The 25,657-nt window shown below is 47.3% G+C and overlaps 1 protein-coding gene across 2 annotated transcripts in view; it reads right to left on the bottom strand.

Moving 5' to 3' along the window:
* Positions 1-25,657, bottom strand: part of LOC137217415 (dehydrogenase/reductase SDR family member on chromosome X-like) — a 194,835-nt gene that overhangs the window by 44,078 nt on the left and 125,100 nt on the right. For both annotated transcript variants that reach the window (XM_067724211.1, XM_067724212.1), the window contains exon 4: positions 6,525-6,626. In XM_067724211.1, coding sequence (XP_067580312.1) covers positions 6,525-6,626 — 102 coding nt within the window. The remainder of the gene's footprint in view (positions 1-6,524; positions 6,627-25,657) is intronic.

Raw genomic sequence — 25,657 nt, 5'->3', positions numbered from 1 at the left:
CATCCAACCCTCCAAGGATAAAGGCACCCACGGTGCGTCACCAGTCTCCCAAGAGACACATCCGTCGCCTCTTTCTCGGAGGAAACGCCGAGCACATAAATAAGGAAAGGATTCGGGCATCTGCGCCCCTACCCCGAGAACTGGGCCCCGACTCCCTGCTTTCTTGCCCCCCCTGTCGGTGCCAAGGCCACGGCGGCCACTGCTGGGAAGACTGGCTCTAAGTGTACCTGGTCCCTGGTCCTCCATGCTGACTTAGGATACGAATTCACGAACGAATGAAGAACTATACCGAAAACTGGGCTCCTACGTACCTGGCCGGGCAAGCATCTTTGTGATTTCTCAGGGTTACCACGGACACTGATTTGGAGGGAAAAACATAATTTTTAGTAATTCTTGATCTTGAGAAATATATCCACGTGTGTTATGGGGACAACTCCTCCAAGGCTAAAACTGAAGTCCTGAGGGCTGGTGACAAATCTACCCGACTTCTGGCACAGGGATGGGAAACGAGATAAATCCGTATGGATGTGAATAAGTGATAAATACTGACCAGCTTGGCAGGACGCAATCATGCTTGGGTTAGATAAATCCTCAGCTTCTCTCCTGAGTTCCCCACAGCCAGAGAGAGGCGGTCTGGTTCTATTTATGTCACGCTAGCGAGGGCAGAAATATTCCGCGTCTGAAACACCAACGTTTGCAAAATCCTGATCGCTCTCTTCAGGAATAAAATTTAGAAATGCAACGCACGGAGTCTAGCGAGACGTGGCCCTTGGACGTCTTCTCTGTGGGACACAGCTGGGGCTGTTTTCCATGCGAGTTGATGGGTGAACAGGAGTTTGTCCTATTAACCCAACTCCTCTGAACCCATCACCTTGGGGCGGGGGGGTGGGGGGGGGTCGGTAGTTAATATCCCAGAGGAGGGTCCCAGGCATATGGTTTTCAGAAACTCTGCAGACCCTCCTGGACACCAACAGTACCATCGACAGGGCTCCCCTCTGAGAAGTCCTGTAGTTGGGAAGCCCACTGGCACCTGCTGACTCAGAATCTCCCCAATATCGGTCCCTTCAGAACTGTCGTTTGAACACAGCAAAGACAGACCCTCGTGTACAAACCAAGCCACGAGATGAATGAGAAAATCCTTCACTTCCCCCACATCAGCTAAGTCTGCCCCGAGCCCCAGGCACACTGCGCTGGTAATGAATCCATTCTCAGTCTGGACTGGACCCTCCTGGCTAACCCCTGGCCCGAGAGGCATTTATCCCTGGAGCCGTCCACCCATCCTGGGTACCAGAGGGGGATGCCCCTTCCTAAGTCCAGGGGGTGCCAACACTCCTGTGGTCCCGTGGCATCTCTGAGAGACACAGAGGCTCTGCCAAGGAGGGATCCCCTTTTTGAGGGACCCGACAGCCTTCCTGCCCAGCACCGTGGGGACTGGGCATCCATTATGGGCACCAGTATAACCTCCGCCCCAGGGCACATCGTTCCTGAAAGTTGCTGTCTGAACCCACAGAGGCTGTTACTTCCAAGTCCTAAGAACCGGGCTCCTCCCTACAGGGACCCAGACGGGGTTCCGAGAAGCACCGTCCTAAGTCTGCAGAAGAAACCGCCCCAGAGGCAAGAATGTGCCCAACCCGGCCAACAATTTGAAAGATAAAGGGTACCACACGACAGGAGCAAACACCACGTGTGATTTCAGCCAATCGTCCTGTAGGAACTGGACTCCCATCTCCGACTCTGGGAAATGGCGTTCGGAGGAGTCCGGGCTGGGAAATTCCACGCGTGGCGTTTAATTTAATCACACCTAATGATGCCGTCTTCTCTTCACACGACCCTGGGTCACACTGTAAGAGGCATTTTCTAGGGTCACGCATTTCACAGAATAAGTCTTTGTTTAACGTTTGTCTCCTTGGCTAGAGAATGATTTGCATGAGGTCAAGGGCTCTTATCACCGTATGGTTCCTGCGTATGATTCACCGAGATGGTGGGTGTGGTGGGCAGAACAATGTTCCCCAAAATGTTGTTTTAATCTGTGGAACCTGTGACTATGCCACCTGACCTGGCAAAAGGGAGTCTGCAGATATGATTACATTAATGACCTTGACCTGGGGCGCTGACCCTGGGTGAGCCCAGTGTAATTTCACAGTCCTTTACAGCAGGGAGGCAGGGGGTCAGACTCAGAGAAGGAGGTGTGAGGACAGAAGCAGAGGTTTGAGGGAGAGGGCTATGTGAAGGTGCTGTGGTGCTCGCTCCGAAGATGCAGGAAGGGGCCATGAGCTAAGGAATCTGGACAACAAAGCTGGAATAGTAAGGAAATGGATTTTCCCAAGAGCCAGTGTCCTTTAGGGGCTCAGGAATCCCACACCGGTTCTGTCGCCTTGAGGTGCCTCTGGGGCACTGACCAAAAACAAGAGGTGCTGAGCTCAGAGGAAACATCTGGATGAAGGAGTTAAATCTGGGCTGAAGGTCAGCCAACGTGCAGATCAGATTCTCTGCAGAAAGAAGAGAGAGGGTGTGAAAAGAGGGTCCAGCGGCAAGCCTCCCAGGTCCAAATGCAACTCTGTCCTGGTTTCCAGAGGACCGTTATCTGCCTGAGAGCCACGCATGCGGGGTTTAAAATCTGCAGAGAAAAGGAACACGGGACCATCGTAGGATGACTGGAGTCATCTCAAAACTCAAGGGCACTACAGATAAATGCTGGAGACGGTGTGGAGAGAAGGGAACACTCCTGCACTGTTGGTGAGAACGGAAGCTGGTGCAGCCACTATGGAGAACAGTATGGAGGGTCCTTAAAAAATTAAAATTGAGCTACCATACGATCCAACAATCCCACTCCTGGACATGTATCCAGAGAAAACCATAATGTGAAAATATCCATGCACCCCAATGTTCATAGCAGCACTATTTACAGTAGCCAAGACATGGAAGCAACCTAAATGTCCATGGACAGATGAATGGATAAAGAAGATGTGGTACATATATATATATATATATATATATATATAATGGAATATTACTCAGCCATAAAAAAGAATGAAATAATGCCATTTGCAGCAACATGGATAGACCTGGAGATTATCACACTAAGTGAACTAAGTCAGACAGAGAAAGACAATATCATATGACAGCGCTTATATGTGGAATCTAAAAAATTATACAAATGAAGTTATTTATAAAACAGAAACAGACTCGCAGACAGAGAACAAACTTATGGCTACCAAAGGAAAAAGGGTCGGGGGGAGGGATAAATTAGGAGTTTGGGATTAACAGATAAACACTACTATATATAAAATAAATAAACAACAAGGACCTACTGTAGAGCACAGGGAACTATATTCACCATCTTGTAATAACCTATAATGGAAAAGAATCTGAAATAGCACATATATGTGTGTGTGTGTGTGTGTGTATCACTGAGTCACTTTGCTGTACACCTGAAACACAACATTGTAAATTAACTACACTTCAAGTAAAAAAAAGAGAGCAAAACAGTCAACAGAGCATTGTATATAAACTAAATAAAATTACTTAAAGTGCTTTCCCTTTAAAAAACAACAAATACAACAACAAATTGGGCTTCCCTGGTGGCGCAGTGGTTGGGAGTCCACCTGCCAATGCAGGGGACACGGGTTCGAGCCCTGGTCCAGGAAGATCCCACATGTCGCGGAGCAACTAAGCCCGTGCACCACAACTACTGAGCCCGTGCTCCAGAGCCCGTGAACCACAACTACTGAAGCCTGCGCACCTAGAGCCTGTGCTCCGCAGCAAGAGAAGCCACAATGAGAAGCCCGTGCACCACAATGAAGACCCGACGCAGCCAAAAATAAAATGAATAAATTTATTTTTTAAAAAACCCCAGCAACTTAAGGGTGAGGGTGAATTATGGAGAACACATTGATGTCTTGCCTACGGTATTCTCCCCAGAGAGCTCTCTCCACTGCAGCAAATATTTCTCACTAAAATTCTGTTGACCCAAAGCGGAGATCTGTTGCAGAAAGGCATCAGATTTGGGATACATCATTTTCCCTACTTCCTGGCAGATGGAAGGCTGTACTGAAACTGCAGAAAAGACCCTCAGTGGATATTCAGTTCTGTTGTGCCTGTGTCTATAAAACCTCAGGAATCCTGCACGATGGCAGCACACGGGGCACGCGCTGCCGTTACCGATTCCTGAGGGTGTTAAATGTAATGTGGAAAGAAGGTGTGTGGCTCCACACGTCTCCACGGCCCCTCTGTGTAACCCACCTGTACACGTGGCAATCTGTAATGTTGTCTTTCTAATCAAGGACGACACAGACAAACGCCCACGAAAGGAACCCCACCCCAGGGCTGAGGATCCCAGGTGGCCATGTCCTTGGAAAGCGTTTATTTCTGCAAAGAGGTCTAAGGCATAATCGTTTTGGCGAACTTGAAAGATATCAACCAAGCGTACTTTAAATTCATTCTGAACCTTCCCAGAAGAACTGCCAGCATTAACGACACGCAGAGTCCTTTCCCGGGCTAAGGAGAGGGAAATGGTATTAGTTGTAGGTGTTTCATAGGTACCCACACATCAGGAATAAAGACACAGACCTACTAGAGAATGGACTTGAGGATACGGGGAGGGGGAGGGGTGAGCTGTGACAAAGCGAGAGAGTGGCATGGACATATATACACTACCAAACGTAAGGTAGATAGCTAGTGGGAAGCAGCCGCACAGCACAGGGAGATCAGCTCGGTGCTTTGTGACCGCCTGGAGGGGTGGGATAGGGAGGGTGGGAGGGAGGGAGATGCAAGAGGGAAGAGATATGGGAACATATGTATATGTATAACTGATTCACTTTGTTGTAAAGCAGAAACTATCACACCATTGTAAAGCAATTATACTCCAATAAAGATGTAAAAAAAAAAAAAAAGCCACAGATGCATACGTGTAGCTTTGGAGACACAGTTTATATCCCATGCATTTCCCTTAAGTGGGAATTTCTAATTAAACAAGTGAATTGAACAGCAGTATCTCTATCTGACCCTGACCGCCAACCCCATTAGTATTACGGGAGAAAGATAGAATACGCAAGACAAAGAGAAAGGTGAGGAAATGACAACAAGCAGATCTCGGGAGCCAGAATCAGATGGACACTGTCACAGCCTCAGGAGGAGGAACAACGCTCCCTCGCCTTGAGATGTGTCCACACATCCCCGGCATTACGCGTTGGGTCCCTCAGAAAAAGGGGCACCAGCAAAAGGGAGTTCGGGGAAGGGATTAGCTTAAGGATGTTTAGATGCGAAAATGACCCTGGATTATCCACGGGAGGCTCCGTATAACCACAAGGGTCCTAGTTTTCTCTGCCATCCAAAATACGAATAATTTGGGACTTCCCTGGCCGTCCAGTGGTTAGGACTCAGCGCCTTCACTGCCGTGGCCCTGGGTTCAATCCCTGGTCGGAGAGCTAAGATCCCACAGGCCACGGGGCGCGACCAAAATAAATAAATGAATCCATAACATTGCTTAAAAACACTGGAAAAGAGAAAATCTTAGAGACAGAATAAAAGACATTAAAAAAACCCAAAATACAAATAATTTGACAAATGTTCTATCTATCTGGGAAAAAAGTATAGTGGCTGCAACTCACTGTTTACGTCTATTCCTTTTACTGTATTAATTAATTAATTTAATTATTTTTGGCCACGCTGTGTGGCAGGCGGGATCTTAGTTCCCCAACCGGGAATTGAACCCGTGCCCCCTGCATTGGGAGCACAGAGCGTTCATCACTGGACCGCCAGGGGAGTCTCTACTGTATCAATTTAACTATTTACCTCCTTTATATACTGGATTCTCCACGTCTGAAAGCAGTGTGTTAAATTCTACCAGCAAAAATGTTTTCCAGGAGGCTTACAATAGTTTTCGTTCTCTATATTTATTGTTTGGAGATGTTAAACACTGCGTTTCTCTGTGGAGAGTTTGGACGAACTTTTATGAAACAAGTTGTAGCAGCGGAAGAGAGAAAGAGGCGGGGAAAAGGGCAGGAAAGTGAGAAAGCAGACGTGTTTCCAACGCTCCTAAGAGCTCAGCGCGGCTGACAACAGGGCTCTGGGTGGTCTGCGGTCCGGGGGCGGGTGGAAGGCAGGGGGAGGGGAGATGTGGACTCCACATGTACGTTTGAAGAGTGCTGGCTGTAAGGATGACATCAAGAGACAGTTGGGCGTGACGGTCTGGAGCCCAGATAATGATTGTCATGGAAACACGCTGAGGCTTTAATAACATAACCCTTGTGACAACATCCAGCCCTTTGCATGTCCCTCATACATCTTAGCCCAAGTGGACCTGTCCAAGTTATCAAATCCACGGGACACATCATCCCACTTTACATCATTTCAAAGCAACGTCCTAAAATTGATTATTCTGAGGACGAAAGCCAAACGCATCAGTGGAACCAAACAGGGGCAATAATTGCAACATATATGTCCTTGGGAATCCCGCTTTCCCAAGGGACCGCTAGAGCGCGTGTCTGTGTCTGAATTAACCTCTGGATTTCACCAGAACTCACCGTTATTGACCAGTACATGCAGTGGGATTTTCTTCATCTTGAACCTCTGGACGAACTGCTGAATGGACCTCATGGACGCCAGGTCACAATACAGAAATTCCACTGGAGAAAGACAAAAATGCGTGGTCACCCTCCAATTTACCACAGATGCTAAGACGATTTCTAAAGAGGTTAACTTCTATCCCTCCTGGGAAGTAACACCGGATTAGAGGAAAGAGGAAGGTCCAACATACGCTAAGAAGACCCTCTGTGAGTTACGTCCTTGACGATGCCCTCTTTTTGAGTGTGGGTGGGACTGTGTCCTCTTATACGGCAAAGATCCTGGGATGTCACCCCTATGACTGTATTTCATTACATAATATTCCCTCTTGCAAGCAAACTAGAGGAAGAGAGATTCCCTTGCTGTTCTGCAAGAAATAAGTTGCCTCGTTGGGAGAGGGCCATGGGGCAAGACCCTCAGGGCAGCTCCTGGGAGCTGAGAACAGCTCCCACTCAAGAGCCAGCAGGACAGTCAGAACCTCAGACCTACAACCTTCAGGGACTGAGTTCATCCAACAACCACGTGAGCTCAGAAGACGATCCTGCGGTCCAGAGGGGAACTTAGGCCAGACAACCCTTCTGAGTGGAAGGCAGTTTTCTGGGTCATTCTGCAGCACTGCTGTCCTTGCACTGTCGCAGCTGGCTCTGCTGAAGGATCGCGTTGGGTCTCCCCAGGCCCAGCTCTTGGTAAGAGGCTCACAGGGATATCTGTGGTCCCAGGACCCAGGAACAGAGGGGAGTACGGTTTCCATATCCTAAGGACCAGCACCTACTGTGCCACACATCTCAGGGGGGAGACATGCCTGCAGGATTTTGCTGGTTTGTGGTTTCTGTAGGAAGTTTTAAATATAATTACACCTGAGATCCAGCCAAAGTACTAGCTTGGGAAGGTACATATTTTGCAACACATGTTAGTGTTCGCTCAGAAGAGACATTTTAAGATAATCTTGAGCACAGAGAATGGAACCTCTGTGGGCCAAGTCACACAGCCACTGAGGACAAGCGAGTGTATATATTTATTAAAGTATTTTCCCTAAAAATTTATAGTGGGAGTCGGGGTGGGCGTGCTCCTGGATCAGAGTTACTCAACGTGGCCTACGGACGGGCACCATCCTGTGATCTGTTGGCTACTAGGCTGCCAGAGGACACGTTCAGAAATCGAGGATGCGTTTAGAAATTTAAAAAAAAAAAATCAACAGTCATTTTATTAAAAAAAATTAATAAAAAAAATTTAAAAAAAAAGCAACACTGGGCACTACCGTTTTGCATGTCTCTTACATGTATTTTTTCTCGTAATTCCTTTCTATTCTGTCTCCAATGGCATCAGGCTGTGACAGACTGGGGACAAGGGAGCTTTGCCACAGGGCGTGTGAAAGTTCTGCTCTAGAACACGGTGCCACCTGGACAGGCATTCCTGACCCACTGTTCTAACTTTCACCTGAAACGCTCCCAGGAATGTGGAAAAAAAAAAAAAGAGGAAAACTCCCACTACTGCTAATACTCGAACCCATGGTAAAAGGCTGGGTGGACCCACACACTCAGCTTCCGGAAACAGAGCACTGTAACTGGATCTTTGAAATGTCAGAAGATGAATTTTCCCTGCTCCTTGGGGGAAAAGGGTCAGAAATGACCAGAAACATGAGGACTGATGTTCCAGGCTGAGAGCGCTGCTTTGTGAAGGAGCTACTGGGTTTTGCTCCTTCTCTGCCCATTCTTGTCATTAGCGCCCACTTTCTACATCCTTTGAGGAGCTGCCCCCCACCCCTCACCTCTCCAGCAGCATCACTGGCAGGATGATGGGGTGACGCTGCACAGGGAATATGAGCGCTCCAATCAAGCCCTACCGCTGAGAGGACCAGACTGTTCCCTGCAGACCAGGAGGCTTTAAGCGCTCCATCCCTGAGAAAAGAAACACCCAAGACAAGTTGCAAACTGTGAGGTCTGCCCCCCGTCGAGCCAAAGCACCAGGATTGATCACTGACAGGATATGGGGACTCATGCACGCTAGGGGCTCACCTAAAACCCAAGTAGGGGCTGCATCCCCCCAACAGCGCACACGGTGAGAGGGGACGGGGTAACTGACACAGCAGGGCTCCTGGCAGGGAGAAGGAGACACAAGTGACATCTTTCATTGTACCTGGGATGCCATCACGAACACCTTCACTTCTATCTGGATAATGAGAGAAATGAAGGTTGCGATGTTTTGAGAAGGGTCAAGATACCCGTAGGAAATAAGAAACGGAACGTCTGCCATGCAGAGGACTGGAACACAGGAGGTATACCAGTTGTCCGGGTAGCAAAGCAGGAAACCCAGGAAGCAGGTAGGGGTGCAGTTGGAAAGAGTAAGCGTGAACCCCAAGGGGGCTGGTTAGGATGCAAAACCAAGATGGTAGCCTCGTATGGGAAGACCACACTCAGCGTTCTCCTGGATATTTCATTATAGAACTTTTTAAAGCAGGGATTGAAAATTAAAAGACTGAAAAGTATCAGGCAAACAAGGAGAAATGAAGCAGGGCTGGCCCTACTGACATAAGGTGGGGAGGATTCAGGACTAAAGTATCAATGGGGCAACGTGGACCGTTATCTGTGGGTCCAACGCCCAGTCAATCTGAAGTCACGATAGTCACGTGCCATGTTCTCAGAATAACACAATATCGCAGTCTGTGTCTCACCAACCCTTGGGAATGCGGGGAGAAGTGCACAGAACCAAAATGGTTATGGGAGAAATGAGTGTATGTCTTTGAGCATCTGACAGATCGACAGACCGAAAGAAAAAAGAAAAAAAGACAGAAACAAAGATCCAGAGAAGACTGTGGATAATGTATTTGACAAGGTTGAAAATGCAAATTTACAAATAGGGACGAGTCCATCGTAGGAAGAAGATTTTAAAATGATAGGTGTGTGCTTCCAACGATATTAATAATATGCTAGATTTACAAGTCAAATATGAACATCTCAAGGAAATGAATGCTTTTCTGAGAAAAATGCTGATTGTTACGACCTAATCAAGGAAATTAGCACTGATCAGAGCAAAGAATATGGGAGAAAGAGAAAAATTAATGAAAGAATGACATCCAGAAAAGGCAGGGACAGTGTCCATGGTATTTTAGCAAATTTTGTCTGACTTTCAAAAAATAGATAATCCCACCTCTATTGACTGATTTAGAACACGTGGGCAGGGGGAAAAGCCTGAGTTGATTCTTTTTATGAAGTGTGCCTTGTTCTGATACAAAAATCTGCAAAGAAGTAGCACCAGAAGGAGAGGGGAGTTCACATCAATACTCAGAGAAGGAAAAACTCACGAACAAAAATGTAAATTAAAACATTTCCACTGGGATAAACATAAGCACGTACGAGAAAAACACAAGATGATTTTTGGAGAGGCTGCCTGTTCAGAGATGATTTCTGCCGTGAAAGGGCTCCTAGCATTGGTTCTGTGCATCTCACCATAACCACTACCCGCCTTGGAACCTAACAGGGGTAACTTTAGGGCCACCAAGACCCTGAAAGGCTGAGAGGCACCGTTTATGATGAAGGGGGTTCAGGTGAACACGAGGGCAGCTTTCAAATATCCCAACACCAAGCACAGCCCCCGTACACGGGGCCAGCGGGTCCCGGAGAATCTGCCCCCCCCCTCCCCAACAGGGAACAGCAGACGCTGTCTGGGTCCATCACAGACGAATTCGGGGAGCTGCCGCTGCTACATCCATGCCAGGCAGGGATGCAGCTTCCGGAGTCCTGGCCCTGTCTTCACTGCAGACAGAGGAATAGGGGCCCCCAAAGGACCAGGAGGCACCCAGGAGAAGAGCTTGGTTATCACAGCCTGCCTCCCACCTTTCCCTGTATCTCTCTATGTAAAAGACAGAGGTGAAAGAGCACCCATAAAGCGATATGAAAAGGACAAACAACCTCATGAAAAAATGGACAAGAGACACGAGCAGGCACGCCCCAAGAGAAGAAAACTGAATGCCAAATACACACCCTAAAAGACACGCCATCTCAACAGCAAGTGGGAAATGCAGATGAAAACCAGCAGACGTCCCTTCACATCCACCAAGGTGGCAAAAACGCCAGACCTCGCGTTATCAAGGTTGCTGAGGACACAGAATACAGCAGTACGTGTATACGTTGCTCTTTGGAATATAAACTGGTCCAGATCTTTGGAAAAGAATGTAATGTTACACAATCATTTTGAATATGCGTGTAGCACTGGACTGAGCAATTCCACGCCTAGGCGTATATACCCTAGAAAATGTCTCACCCCTGTCCACCAGGTGATGTGTATAAGAACATTTGTATGCGCATCATTGCTACGGGCAGAAACAAATTCACCAGAAATAGATCAAATGCCTGACAACCAGAAAAATAATAATTCGTTCCTTAAAAATAAACGTGACGTATACACACCTCTTGGCTGTTCTAGACAGACAGACGGACTCAAGTCTGCTGAGACGTGAGATGCTATTTTCTAGGTAGGAAGCAGAACCCAGCTGCCCCTAAAACCAGATAGGGAAAACGGACGGAGGGAGATTATCCTGTGTGTGCGTGAGAGAGAGAGAGAGAGAGAGAGAGAGAGAGAGCGCGAGCGCGAGAGGGAGGGAGGGAGGGAGGGGGAGGGAGGGAGAGGGAGGGAGGGAGAGGGAGGGAGGGAGGGAGGGAGGGAGAGGGAGGAGAGAGAGGGAGGGAGAGAGAGAGAGGGAGGGAGGGAGAGAGAGAGAGAGGGAGAGAGGGAGGGAGGGAGGGAGGGAGAGAGGGAGGGAGGGAGGGAGGGAGGGAGGGAGAGCCATCCCAGGCACACAGTGAGAAAAGTGAATAAACCAATGGGCAATTTTCTCTCTGGTTCTGCTGGTGACGAGCACCCTTCCATGGCTCCTAAACAGGGGGATGTCTCCCCAGGACATGTCCTGAGAGGGGTGCGTTTTCCCGGAAAAGGAGGCTGTACCCAGAAAGCATCCTGAGGACAACTCTGCATCAGGACCAGGACACGCATGCGGAATGAACTCCTCGCAGCCTCTCTTCCGGAAGCCCGCCCGCAAGGGCGGTCTTCCCGGAGCAACTGGGCATCACTGACAGCATCTCAGGAAACATCTCAGGAAGCAGCCGCATTCGGAACCACGGGGCCTGGCTGACGTGCTTTCTCGGGGGCTGTGACTCCACACCACCACAAGGTGGATTTGCTTTTTCTCTTTGACCAGTGCGGGCAGACATCGTGGTACGGCATCTCAGTGGATCGTGCTTTGCAGATGCTGTGGGTTTTTTGGGGTTTTGTTTTTGTTTGTTTGTCTTTACAAATGGAAGGTTTGGGGCAGCCCCGTGTCGGGCAAGTCTCTCGGGGCCATTTTTCCAAAAGCAATTGCTCAGTTTGTGTCTCTGGGTCACATTTTGGTCCATCTTGCCGTATTTCAAACATTTTCGCTAGGATTCTGTTTGCGATGCTGACCTGTGATCAGGGAAACTTCCCGTTACTACTGTAACAGGATATGGCTCGGGGAAGGCTCACAAGGGAAGGGAAGCAACTTTTGACAGTAAAGTTATTTTTAAATAAAGGTACGTGCGTTGTTTTTTTAGACACAGTAAGGACCTACTGTGTAGCACAGGAAACTACTCAATATTCTGTAATGGCCTGTATGGGGGAAAAAAAAAAAACTAAAAAAGAGTGGATACCTGTATATGTGTAACTGAATCACTTTGCTGTACAGCTGAAACTAATACATTGTAAATCAACTAAACTCCAATAAAAATTGTAAAAAAAGAAAGACTTTTTTTAAGTTACACGTGAATTACTTTTAATCCACGTGCTATTTTTTTAATTAAAAAAATTTTTTTTTAATTTTCATTTTTATTTTTGGCCACGCCACGCAGATTGTGGGATCTTAGTTCCCTGACCAGGGATTGAACCCAGGGCCCCAGCAGTGAGAGCGCAGAGTCCTAACCACTGGACCGCCAGGGAATTCCCAAGACATAATAAGACTTAACGAACCATGGTCTAGTATGAACATAACTTTTAGATGCACCGGGGAACCAAACAATTCGTGACTTGCCGTATTATTGTGATATTCGATCTATCGTGGTGGTCTGGAACGAAACCCACGATACCTCCCAGGTGTGTTTGTACTCCTAAAAGGATCAGATCGTAGACAGCCAGCCTGTACGGCCAGCATCTGAGGGAAGCCGTGAGGCCCCAGCCACTTGGTTGCTCTGTGTGACAGCTGCCTGTCCCTGCAGGTGAGGTCAGTGGGCACAGCCAGGTAGGTGCACCTGAGCGGTCTCACCCACCTGCCTTGGTCCCTTGATGCCTGTCTGTGCACATCCACTGCCCCAGCGTCACCTGTTCTCATGGTTCATAGTTCAAAATCCCCTTTTTCTTAAGCCTAATGCTCTCCTAGTTGAAGTATTTCTGCTCCGTCCATATTCCCTTTTTCTAAACTGTCAACTGAAAAAAAAAAAATGCACAACCTAAAAGTTGAGAATTATGTTTTATTTGGTGGACTTGCTGACGACTTAAGCCCGGGATACAGCCTCTCGGGTAGCTCGAGGGGACTGTTCCAAAGAGGTCAGGAAGCAGCCAGGGTATATAGGGGGTTTTGCAGCAAAGACCAGGTAGTTCAAACATCAAGAGATTATTAAAGAAACCAGACATCTCAAGTTAATGAATCTGGCACTTTTCTATATATGGGAAGATGCAGGAGTCTGAGCTCATTGAAATCATTCCTCTGATATGCACCTTAACTCTCTGGGGCCAGGATCCTGTTTCACGCCATCCTGAATCCCCTCAGGGCAAAACACTGGGGCAGCCAGGATCCTGGTTTTCTCCATCCTGAATCCCCTCAGGGCAAAGCACTGGGGCAGCTGCAGTGGCTGAGGGCTTGACAGCTGCAATATCCTTTGTTTAATGAAAAGGCTGGTGACATTTTTTTGTCCACATCACAAAGATATCTTGGAGATCCAATGCTGTCTTACAATCACCAGCTGCAATTTTTTGTTCCCCCTGTGCCCACCTGAGCCTCAAACTCACCCTTATCAAGCAAAGCCCTGGTCCTCCCTACAGACAGACATTTTTAGGACACACACATCCACCTCCAGGGAAGCTCATTTCTTTAAGTCTCCCCACTCACTTTTCTCTCTCTCCTTGGGAGACAGCAAACCACCACCACTGAACCATCACAGGAAGACGGTACATTCAACCCCAGAATCTCAAGTATAAAACCACTGCCACCACCAAAAAAGAGTCAACAACACCACTGGTAAAAAGCTTTAGTAAAAGCTGTTGAAGTTTGTGAAATTTTCAGGTTACAGATTATTCAAATGTTTATGGTTGCCAAGTATATTTGGAAAATGAAATTAAAGTGAGAACAGTCTCCATCGACCCCAAGACAAGTAACAGACACCCCAAAGCACTTTACAGTTAAAGACAAAAGAATGACCTCCAACTGACTGGTAAGCCAGGTGGTTAGAAGGCCATCAGCATCTTACTTGGAAACAGGAGCTTCTGAAGAGTTTTAAAAGCAATTCGTACTCCCAGGAGGTAAAGGGTCCTTCTGGGGATCTTATTTAGTTTATCCACCCACAGAGCTGGCCTAAAAGTAACTTCCACCCAGCCCACATGATCACAGGCCCCTAACTAGTGTAGGTTTAGCATGAGTGTGTTACCCACTGTTCATGGATTATAACACGAAGATGACGTGAGCATGCCTCACAGCCAACTACAGCGCTTCGTAACTCATCACAGGGTAAATGCAAATTTAATTGCAATGAGATATCACCTCATCACCTGCTGGAATGGCTACTATCAAAAAGATAACAAACAACAAACGCTGGAGAAGGTGTGGACCCCTCCCACACTGTTGGTGGGAGTGTAAATTGGTGCAGCTACTATGGAGATCAGTATGGAGGTTCCTTAAAAAACTAAAAATAGAGCTACCCTAGGACCCAGCAATCCCATTCCTGGGCACATACCCGGAGAAAACCGTAATTCAAAAGATGCATGCACCCCTATGTTCACAGCAGCACTATGCACGACAGCAAAGACATGGAAGCAACCTAAGTGTCCATCGACAGATGGATGGATAAAGAAGATGTGGTGCATATATACACTGGAATACTACTCAGCCATAAAAAGGAATGCAATCATGCCATTTGCAGCCACATGGATGGACCCAGAGATTACGTCACGCTAAGTGATGTAAGCCAGACAGAGAAAGATAAACACCATATGACATCACTTATGTGTGGAATCTACTTTACAGAAAAGATACAAATGAACTTATTTACACAACAGAAGCAGACTTATAGATATCGAAAACAAACTTATAGTCACCAAAGGGGAATCATGGCGGGCAGGGGGAGGGGGGTGAAGTAGAAGTTCGGGATGAACACACACACACAGGACTATATATAAAATAGATACCCAACAAGGACCTGCTGTGTAGCACGGGGAACGCTACCCAATAGCCTGTGATAACCTTTATGAGAAAAGAATCTAAAACAAGAATGAATATATGCATATGTATAACTGAATCACTTTGCTGTACACCTGAAACTAACAGGACATTTTAAATCAACTATATTCCGATAAAATTAAAATATGTTTTTAAAAAGCAGAGAGTAGAACGGTGGTTACCAGAGGTTGGGGTTTGGGGAAAATAGGAAGATACTGCTCAAAGGGTACAAATTTCCAGTTATAGGAAGAAAAAGTTCTGGGGTCTAACGTACATCATGGTGACTATGGTTAACAGTACCATATTATATACTCAAAATTTGCTAAGACAGTAGATCTTCAATGTTCTCATCACACACACACAACAAAATGGTAAGCATGTATGGTGATGGGTATGTTGTGTGTGTGATGGGAACGCTAAGGATCTCCTGACCTCGTAAAATTACAAGTATATAATACAGCACTGGTTCTGGTCATCATTTCAAAATGTACGTGCACATTAAATGTTCACACGGGACACCTTCATAAAAAGACAAAACACCGCAGTGTACAACCTAAGATCAATTAATCAGTCAATCCATCAGTGAATGACCTCAGTCACAGAAAAAGAAAAAAGAAATTCAAATCCTCCAAGAGTAATGTGTGGTGGCCAGAAATGGAAAAAAGGGGAAAAATCCAACTCCAATATACACCCTCTTCCCGCCCACGCGACCAGCACTCTAACTTGTGAACTTTTCTGTCCACTAGGAGGCAGGACAACACCAGTCATGTGGGGTTCAGGGTGGAAAAAGTTCTTCATAAGCAGCTTTTATTGAGATGAAAAGACTTCCTACCAGGAGAACGCAAACAAATGTACAAAGATGTCCAACTTCCTTTGTTGCTCTCAGGATCCCCTTTCTTAGTCCCTGGTGAGAAGGTCGTGTGGTTACTTTACTTGGGTGTAGACACCAGCTTTAACAAGTTGAATCCAGGGAGTAAAGGCGCCCATCTGCCTGCAGGGCTCTCCTCACTCTGCCCTGGATTGAGGGCTTGAAGAGGGAGCCATGGGTATCAGCTAGCTACACTGTGTAACAAATTGTCCCAAACTCCCTGGACGGAAACAACACCCATTTACCATCTGCCAGCTCTTTATGTCAGAAGTCTGAGTCGGGGTGAGCAGGGTCCTCTGCTCTGGGTCTCACAAAGCTGAAACCATGGTGTCAACAGGGCTGGGGTCATCCTCTGTGGCTGGGGATCCTATTCCAGCCTCACTCGGGTTGTAGGTGAAATTCAGTTCCATGCAGTTGTAGGGCTGAGGTCCCGTTTTCTTTCTGGCTGTCGGGCAAAGGGGGCTCTCAGCTTCAAGGGGTCACTCAGCTCCATGCTGCATGGCCCTCCCAAAACACGGCTGTCAGCATTTTCTAAGCCAGCATAAAAATTTCTGCTTCTGTTTCAAGTCTCTCTCACAGGGTCACCTGTTTAGGCTAGGCCCACCCAATGGTCTCCCTTTTGATTAACTCAATGTCAACTGATTTTGGACCTTAATTATATCTCCAAAGTCCCTTCGCTTCTGTCATATAGCATAATCTAACCATGGGAGTGACACCCCCATCATCCCTGGGCCCCACCTACAGAGAAGGGGAGGGGATTACATAAGGCATGCACACCTTGTAGGGAGGCAGGAATCTTGAGGCCACCTTCGCATAATGCAAAGCAGTGCTCCTTTATTTAGGGTCCCCTCTACCCAGTTCCATCAGTAGATCTCCATCGGGAGGACCTCCCTGTCACTTTTGCTCTTTGCTCCGGGGGGAAGTCAGAGCAAACAGAAAGTTACGTGAACAACGACCTAAAGGAGGTTTGTACCCACAGGGAGTAAGAGGTACCAATTATTAGGTATAAAGTAAGCTCCAAGGATACAGTGTATAATACGGGGAATACAGCCAATCTTTTATAATAACTTTCAAAGATAATAACACAGGTGAGTATCAAAATCAACATGCACTACAGTCGCCATTGTGTGGTCACCATTTATTACCATTAACTCACACATGCAACATACATGTTCCCTAATGCTGAACGGCCCGAGTAGAAACTTTCTTGTTGAAATAAGATTGAATCATGAAATCTCCAAAATACTTAAAATGTGAATTATTGGTTGCATTGGAAGTTATGACCACAGGCGTAAGAGCATTCCCTGAACTCTCCCTGTGGGCTGACTGTTTGTTTCCTCGTCCTCCCACTCACCTAATTTTGTTATAAATAGGAATGAGAAGACCCTAAAAGGTCCACCTTCACCTCCCCGCTATGAATGTGTGCCAGGACCCGTACTACCCAAGCCTGCTCAATGCATACGACGGCTCCATCCCATTCCCCTTCAATGACTGGGTAGTGCTCAATGCATATGGTGGCCTCACTCCATCCCCAAGCAATGAGCTGGTAGTGCTCAATGCATATGGCGGCCCCACTCCATCCCCAAGCAATGAGCTGGTAGTGCTCAATACGTATGGAAGCTCCATCCCGTTCCCAAGCAATGACCTGACACTCCTCAAGGCCATTCCACCCCCGGTCCCCTACAGAACACTGTCTGGACCCCAGACCTAGCTTCCCATGAACACACACTCACATTTCATCTTGCCGTTCTGCCCACCTCCTTTTCCTTCAATGAGCTCCTCTGAAAAAACTCCAGACTCCGGGAACCCCTTCCATGACCTGACGTGCCCTATGATGCTCAGGTTTTCAGAGACGGGGCGGATAATGAAACACTCTAACTCCCTCAGCATCTGTAAACTTCCTTGGGCGCCGAGGGAAGCTACAGAATTCACCGCATCAGCAGGATGTCCGGGTCACTACAGTTGCACGTGTAGAAAGTTCTCGGGCTTATCTCGTGAAAACTGGAGTAGGGAATCATTGCAGTAATAGGTTTTCATGTCTCTACATTATCTAAGAACAGGGAGTTTTTGTTTAGTTTTCGTTTTGGCTACACCCCATCTCCACGGACACGCAGGCAACCCCAGTATGTGGTACCCACGGTTCCATTCCATTTTATTTTATTTTATTGGGGTACAGTTGATTTACAATGTTGTTGTTCCATTCTATTTTAAAGAATATTTCTTTTCAGACAAAAAAAGGAAGCAAGGAAGCGAAGGATGGAGGGAGGAAAGAAGAAAAGGAGAGAGCAGAGGGACAGGTGTCATTATTGTCTTTCTACTGGGAACAGAAAAACCCCGGGTTTAGATTCTTTTTAATATAGAATTCTTTTTATTTGCTCACATTTTAGTGACGGTAATTGGTGCCAGTGTTTTTTCACTCATTCTCTTTGTTTTATCAAATAAACTAGTAAAAAAAAAAAAAAGAATATTTCTTTTGAGAGGATGTGTTTTTTGTCTCTTCTTTCGTTGATGTGGTGTATCACACGGATTGATTTGCATATGTTGAACCATCCTCGTGACCCTGGGATGAATCCAGCATGGCCGTGGCGCCTGATCTTTTTGATGTACGGCTGGATTCAGTTTGCTAGGTTTTGTTGACAATTGTTGCATCTACATTCATCAAAGATACTGGCCCGTCATCTTTTTCGGTCGTGTCTCAAGACTATTCCTTGAAGGAGGTGCCCTGGGATTGGTATTCGCTCGCCACAGTTACTGTCTCTTCAGCTGGTATGCATGTCATGGAGGGACAGACGGAAACGTCGCAGTTTTATCCGTCCCACTCGGAAATCACCGCACTCCCGGTCCCGAGCACACGCCTCGCCCCACCTCCGTCAGCCGAGCCTGAAACTCCGATCGCGACGGAAGTCTCAGCACGTGCACAATAATGACGATCATTTCCCTGAGGATGCCACAGCGATTTTCTGCATCATTTCCCTTCCAAGGGCGTGAAGGACACATTAACGTTTGGGAGAACCTGTTCATCGAGGCTGTTAAACCTTCCCGAAGAACAAGCAACATCAAGAGACAAAAACGTGCTTTGTTTTTCTCCAGATGTCTGCAGTTCTGCCCGACAGTGGATTTTTTTTTGTTTACGCACACGATCGTCTTCTGCAAGTCTTTCATTTTTTTCCCTTTGCTCTTCAAGAAACAGTTTTGTTTTGGACTAGAAAGTATGTAACAGGGACTTCCCTGGCGGTCCAGTGGTTAAGAATCCGCCTGCCAATGCTGGGGATACGGGTTCGAGCCCTGGTCCAGGAAGACACCACATGTCATGGGGCCACTAAGCCCGTGCGCCACAACTACTAAGCCTGCGCCCTAGAGCCCGCGAGCCACAACTACTGAGCCCACACGCCAACACTGAGACCCGAGGCAGCCAAATTAAATTAAAAAAAAAAAAAACCAAAGAAAGGACATAAGAGTGGGTGGCCTCTCTTCTTTTTCTCCCCCTCATACCTTGCAAAACTACATTCTCTGGAAAAAACTGAGGATTTCTCCAGGCAGCTTTACAGATTAGTAATACCTGCACTGTTTCACATTCCTAGCTGGAAAAATCCCGTTTTTCTGACTATAGATAAATTTGAAGTCAATTGCCTTATTTTTATATAGTAACTACACAGTATACACAGTTCTAATCCTGCCCTATGTTGGCACGATGTTCGATTATGTCCTGTCGACTAAAAGTCCAGCTGGAGAGCCAATAATGGGCAGAGTGTAAACTACAATCTTTCTAAAATCTGGAAAAATATTCATTGTGAAACACGTCTGGCTCCAAGGAGTACTTTTCAGGACTTTTCCTGCCAGTCGTTCCATTTTCCAGTATTGATCAGCACTAAAAGTAAACCAGATTGTGCTGCCCAAACTTTAGCTTAATTTACTAAGTGGTTTCTGTGCAGGAATGAAAAGTAGAAAACCCTACCATATGTGATGATATATTCTAATCCAACGTCCATTACAGCTGGACTTTCTTGACCAAGCCACTTGTCTTAATAAAACAGGACAGTAATGAATCTCCAGAGATACTTTTAAAGGGAAATCCAGACTGATTATAAATCGCTGAGGTGTGATTCTAGGGTGTTTTTTGGATACAGTGATCCAGGGTGCAACGTGAATTTCAAAAGCTTGTATTTATTTTTACCAGTATGTAGTTACCTACATCTGATTTTTCTTTAGTGAAATGCAAACTTAACGTCCTAATCTTGTATTTCTGCTCAGGTCCTTTTTGTAAATGAACTTCAAGAGCTAGTTCCACTTACTGATATCTGGAACAAATATTATAGGATGGTATGGATTTAAATTCCTAAAAGCTGTATAGTAGTGTTTTTTTAAATACTATCCACAACTAGCCCTCGTAATTGTATCTTGCAGTGTTTCCTTAGTAGCGCCTTTGTTGTTTATATGTAATGGCCGTTTTTACTTCCCCTTCACTCCCCATGACAAGCCCTTGGTACTGAAGTAAGTGCTGGATTTTGGAAATAATTTTCCTTACATGTAGTTAGAAAGAGAGAGTACTATCCATGCAGAAAAAGATAGATAGAATTCCCATCTGAATGTGAAGCTACGTATTAAAAAAGAGAGAGAGAGAGAGAGAGAGAGAGAGAGAGTTATCCATGCAGAAAAAGATACAGATAGAATTCCCATCTGAATTTGAAGCTACGTATTAAAAGAGAGAGAGAGAGAGAGAGAGTTATCCATGCAGAAAAAGATACAGATAGAATTCCCATCTGAATTTGAAGCTACGTATTAAAAGAGAGAGAGAGAGAGAGAGAGAGAGGGAATTATCCATGCAGAAAAAGATACAGACAGAATTCCCATCTGAATTTGAAGCTACGTATTGAAAGAAAAAGACAGAGAGAGAGAGAGAGAGAGAGAGTTATCCATGCAGAAAAAGATACAGATAGAATTCCCATCTGAATTTGAAGCTACGTATTAAAAAAAAGAGAGAGAGAGTTTCCTCTTGCCTAACTTGACAAAGACATGCCCACAGGTGACAGCAAAGTCCAGCCAAAGCAGTGGTGCTAACGTAGATTCTGCCGTAACTGATGCATCGTGCATCCCACACTGTGCCACACAGAACACGGAACCCCGGGCTGAGATGTGTGCTTTTGTGCGATGCTGAGAGTGGAGTCCTGTCCTCGAGGCATCCTGACTAACACTCGCCCTGCTTTAGCTTCCTGGGAGATGAATGCAGCCATAAGACAACACGTCAGTGAGATCGTGAGCTCACCTGAACCTTTTTAGTGCTGTCGCAGACACCTGCAAAAACATAGGATACAGACGATTTTGTTAGATTTATGATTTTTTTTTTTTTTTTTTTTGGCCACGCAGCAGGCAGGATCTTAGTTCCCCGACCAGGATCGAACCCAGGCCCCCCACATTGGGAGCACAGAGTCTTAACCACTGGACTGCCAGGGAAGGCCCAGATTTATAAATATTTGAAATAGCAAAAAAATATATATCAGGACATTCAAATAACTCCATGGCCTGCCTAGAAGCAAGCTTTACCTTGAGACCCCAGAATAACTGAGAACGCCAACACAATGATCTTCCGGCGTCTACCCGTCAGCCATGAACGATGGGCCCTCAGAAGGTCATAAAATCAAGGGGAGGTCTGCACTCCGCGGGGGCTGGGGGAGGTAAATTGACATCTTTGACTGAGAAACTAAGCAGCTAGGACCATGCATGCTCAAGACAGCAGCACAGCACAGACACACACACCATCCTCAGTGAGGCTGGCTGAGCAAATGGGCAGATTCCTTGCGCTGGGACAAAATTCCACCAGGATCTCTCACGTTTCTGCGTTTCTTGCCTGTGAGGCACTGATCGCCCTCTGTCCTGAATTACCTTTTCAAGTATTCATACAGCAAAACACCTAGAAGATGAAGACGGCATCTCGCTCCAGACCAACAAGTGGGCCAAAAGTTTTTAAAAAAAAAAGTGGGATTGCCTTACCCCTTCCTTGTTCTCCGATCCAAACAGCCAACACCCTGCAGTGCACTTAAAAAAGTGTTCTCTCATTTAAGAAAACAGAAAAAGTCCTAGTTATCTTTTCAGAAATTAATTTCAAAGTCGTCCTTCTTTGACAAGGATCTGCCAGGTTCTTTTTAAGGGGCACGATGAAAATGTTCCCATTTGTCATAATATTTGCTTCGAGGAACAATGTGCTTCAGACACAGATGTTGTTGTGGAGATCCTGGTGCATTAGTTTGCTAGGGTGCCGTAACAAAATTCTGCAAACAGGGTGGATTAACAACAGACATTTATTTTCTCCCAGTCCTGGAGGCTGGAGTCTGAGATCCAGGTGTGGGCAGGGCTGGTTCCTCCCGAGGCCTCTCTGCTGGGTGTGTAGACAGCTGTCTTCTCCCTGCGTCCTCACAGGATCGTCCTTCCATGTGTATCTGTGCCCTGATCTCCTCTTCTTATAAGGACCCCCATCCTATGGGATCAGGACCCACTCTAGTGACCTCATTTTACCTTCATTCCCTGTTTAAAGACCCCATCTCCAAATACAGCCCCATTCCGAGGTTCTGGGGGTCAGGGCTTCAACATGTGAATTCTGGGGGCCATCATGCGGACAACCCATGATGCCCGTGGATTGAGACCCAGGTCACCTGTGCTGAAGATATTCTGCACTTGGGCTCCTCCAACCAGATCGGCTTGGTCCTCCTTGGGACCAGTGACGCATGCTGTGGGGATGTCTGTGCAGAGTGACCAGGGAAGTCGTTGGTCTTAGAACAAGGCAAAGCCACCTGGACCACACAGGCCACCAATGGGGCTTGGCTAGCGCCTTGACGGAACCACGAAGCCAACGCCATCACCCACCCCCCCCCCACGCAAAGTATTCTTCAAATTCAAGAAGGATGGACGGAGCTGGAATTGAGTATTTCCCTGCCCCCAGGTCAGGGAGGCACTGGTGAAGTAATTTCCCTTGAGAGCAGACAGAGAAGGAAACCCTCTGAGCTTGTTCCAAAATGGAATTCCTGCAGAAGGGGACGTTGCTCCAGTCTTCACCATTAGAACCTGGTGGGGTTCCTGGAGGTTCTGCATGAGAGGGCTGCCTCCTCCCGTCCTCATAAAAGACTGGGTCCCGGGGAGTTTAACTTCTCAGGCTTGTCCACAATCACCAGCAAGGCTGAACAGCATCCCACGGAGGTTCTCAAACGCACCAATTCAAGTCCAGGCACATCTTCCCCTGAAAGACGTGGTTCATCTCGACGGGGCAGAACAGCTCCATCGTTCAGTGGCTTTGCAGCCTAACTGCCTGAGTCCCCATCCCACCCCCAAGGCTGGGTAACTCTGGGCAGGTCCCTCAACCTCTCTGAGCTCTGGGGTCGTATCAGTCAGCCTAGACCACCATAACCAGAGGATTAGGGGGCTTAGACATTAGAAATTCATTTTCTCACAGTTCTGGGGGCTGGAAGTCTGAGATCAGGGTGCCGACATGATTGGTTCTGGGGAGGTCTCTGTTCCTGGCTTGCAGACAGCCACCTTCTGGGGGAGAGACGGAGAGAGACAACAAGATCTCTGTGTCTCTTTCTATGAGGATGGTAATCCCATCATGGGGTCCCACTCTCATGACTTCATCGAACCCTAATCACCTCCCAAAGGATCTCCTGATACCATCCCGTCAGGGGTGAGGGCTTCCACGTATGAATTTTGGATGGACACACATTCATCCCATAGCAGAAAAAGTAAACCTTCCCCTTTGGGGGCTGGCATGAGCTGTAAATGTGCCCAGCACTCAGCGCAGCATCCACAATTCAGCAAGGGGTCCAGGAACAGCAGTTGTGACGCTAAATGTGATTTGTCCTCACCCATAGAGCTCTTTGGCGGTCCCAGCAGGGCAGCGCTGGCCTCACGTCTCACCTCTTTTTAGAAGTGCTGCTATCAGTGTGACATGAGGATGGACCTCAGCCCCACCAGTTTGCAGCCACGCTGCACACACAAGGCCGTGAGTAAGTCGGGTCTTGAGGCTGTGCTGGTGTGTTCGGCTGACACGACACAGAAGCCATCCACGCTGCTTTTAAATCTCCAGTCCGGCCGCAGGGTTACGTAACCGTGTATGTGCCAAACCCTATAGAGTTGACCGTGCGCTGCCTGCCCTTCCAGGGTGCGTCCTGCCTCTCTCCTTCCACTCACCCTATTTATCGTCAGAACCTGCTTCTGCACCTGTTTCTAATTTCAACGTAATGACGATCTGTGAAGGGCCTGGCGGGGGGCTGTCTCTGACAGTGTAAGGAGATGTCGCGGCATCCGTCCACGCCGGCAACGTTCGGGTACGTGCTTGGAAAAAAAACCGAACGTCAGAATAAACATCGCCTCCTGTCTCCCACGGTCAGGACCCCAGGAAACCACATCTGGCTGGGCTTCAGGGTGAACGAATCCTATCAAGACAGATTTTCCGAGTCAGAATGTTTAGGGGGTGTCTCGAGGGACCCTGACCGCGGCCACGCGCCTGGAGGAGAGTTCTCTTTTCGCGACCTTCGTGTGGTTACTGCAAAGCATCAGAATTTCTGTGTGAGTGATGGTAGTTTTTCTGGGATGCAGGGTGAGGGCCACTCCAGGTGACCAAGGGAGACACACTGTCCCCTGCCCATCCCTTGCTCGCTGATGAGGAAAGAAAGCAAGGGACACACGGTGTTCCTGGGACACAGCTTCTGCATCCTTGCAGCTCGTCGTTATGGGGCCCATATTTATGGCAGGGAATGTCCAAGGCACTAGGGCTCTAAGTAACACGCGGGGTCACTCAGAGGCACCTACGGCGTCCGCTGATAACGCAGGACAACAGGCTACGCCAAGGGCCACGGGCTCACGGTGAAGGCTTCGGTTGAGGAACCCACGTGACGATTCACTGCACAGGCACGGACAGACCGCAGCTCCCGTGATGCCCTTGGTCTCGCGGCCCAAGCGCCACGCCGGTTTCCTTCTAGCTCCCTCGTTCCGAAGCACCAAGGCAGACCTGAGACCCCCAGATGGACCCATGGCCAACAGGACAGCGGTGGGGACAGCTGTGCTCGTGGAGTCCAGCTCCAGGGGTACCAGCTGTGGAGTAAGGACGTGGATGCCTTACTCAGCTCACCAGGGTCACCGTCTATCACCAGGATGGGCAGGTGGGTACATACAGGCACTCGTCACCTCTGGAAAGCTACCTAGGGACGGAGAACCTACTGAAAACTGGACTCCGCCTGGCCGGCTCTGTCTCTCCTGGCTACCGTTTGGATCATTTGGAAATAAAACTGTTAAGTGCCCATCGTATGATGTCATCATTCTTTTGCTACATAAAGAGCACACGGACCCCAGGGCTTGACATTTAACCCTTAGTGACCTTAAAGTCACCTTCACATTCTAGATTCCCAAGCAAGTTGCCTTTAGTTCTTTGTGTTCCTGGGGTGTCATTCTTATAATCCACTAAGCAAAGGCTTCATAGGGACCTCATAAAAAAAATGTCCTCCGTCAGATGAGTGGATAAAGACGATGTGGTACATATATACAACAGAATACTACTCAGCCATGAAAAAGAATGAAATAATGCCATTTGTAGCAACAGGGATGCAACTAGAGATGATCATACTAAGTAAGTCAGAGAAAGACAGATACCCTGTGATCTCACTTATATGTGGAATCTAAAATATGACACAAGTGAACACTATCTATGAAACAGAAACACACTCACAGACATAGAGAACAGACTTGTGGTTGCCAAGGGGGTTGGGGGATAGGCGAGGGATGGAGTGGGAGTTTGGTGTTAGTAG

Source organism: Pseudorca crassidens, chromosome X (genome assembly GCF_039906515.1).
Source record: "Pseudorca crassidens isolate mPseCra1 chromosome X, mPseCra1.hap1, whole genome shotgun sequence".
NCBI lineage: Eukaryota > Metazoa > Chordata > Mammalia > Artiodactyla > Delphinidae > Pseudorca > Pseudorca crassidens.
The sequence above is the reverse complement of the archived record's forward strand: the minus strand, read 5'-3'. Positions and strand labels throughout refer to the sequence as shown.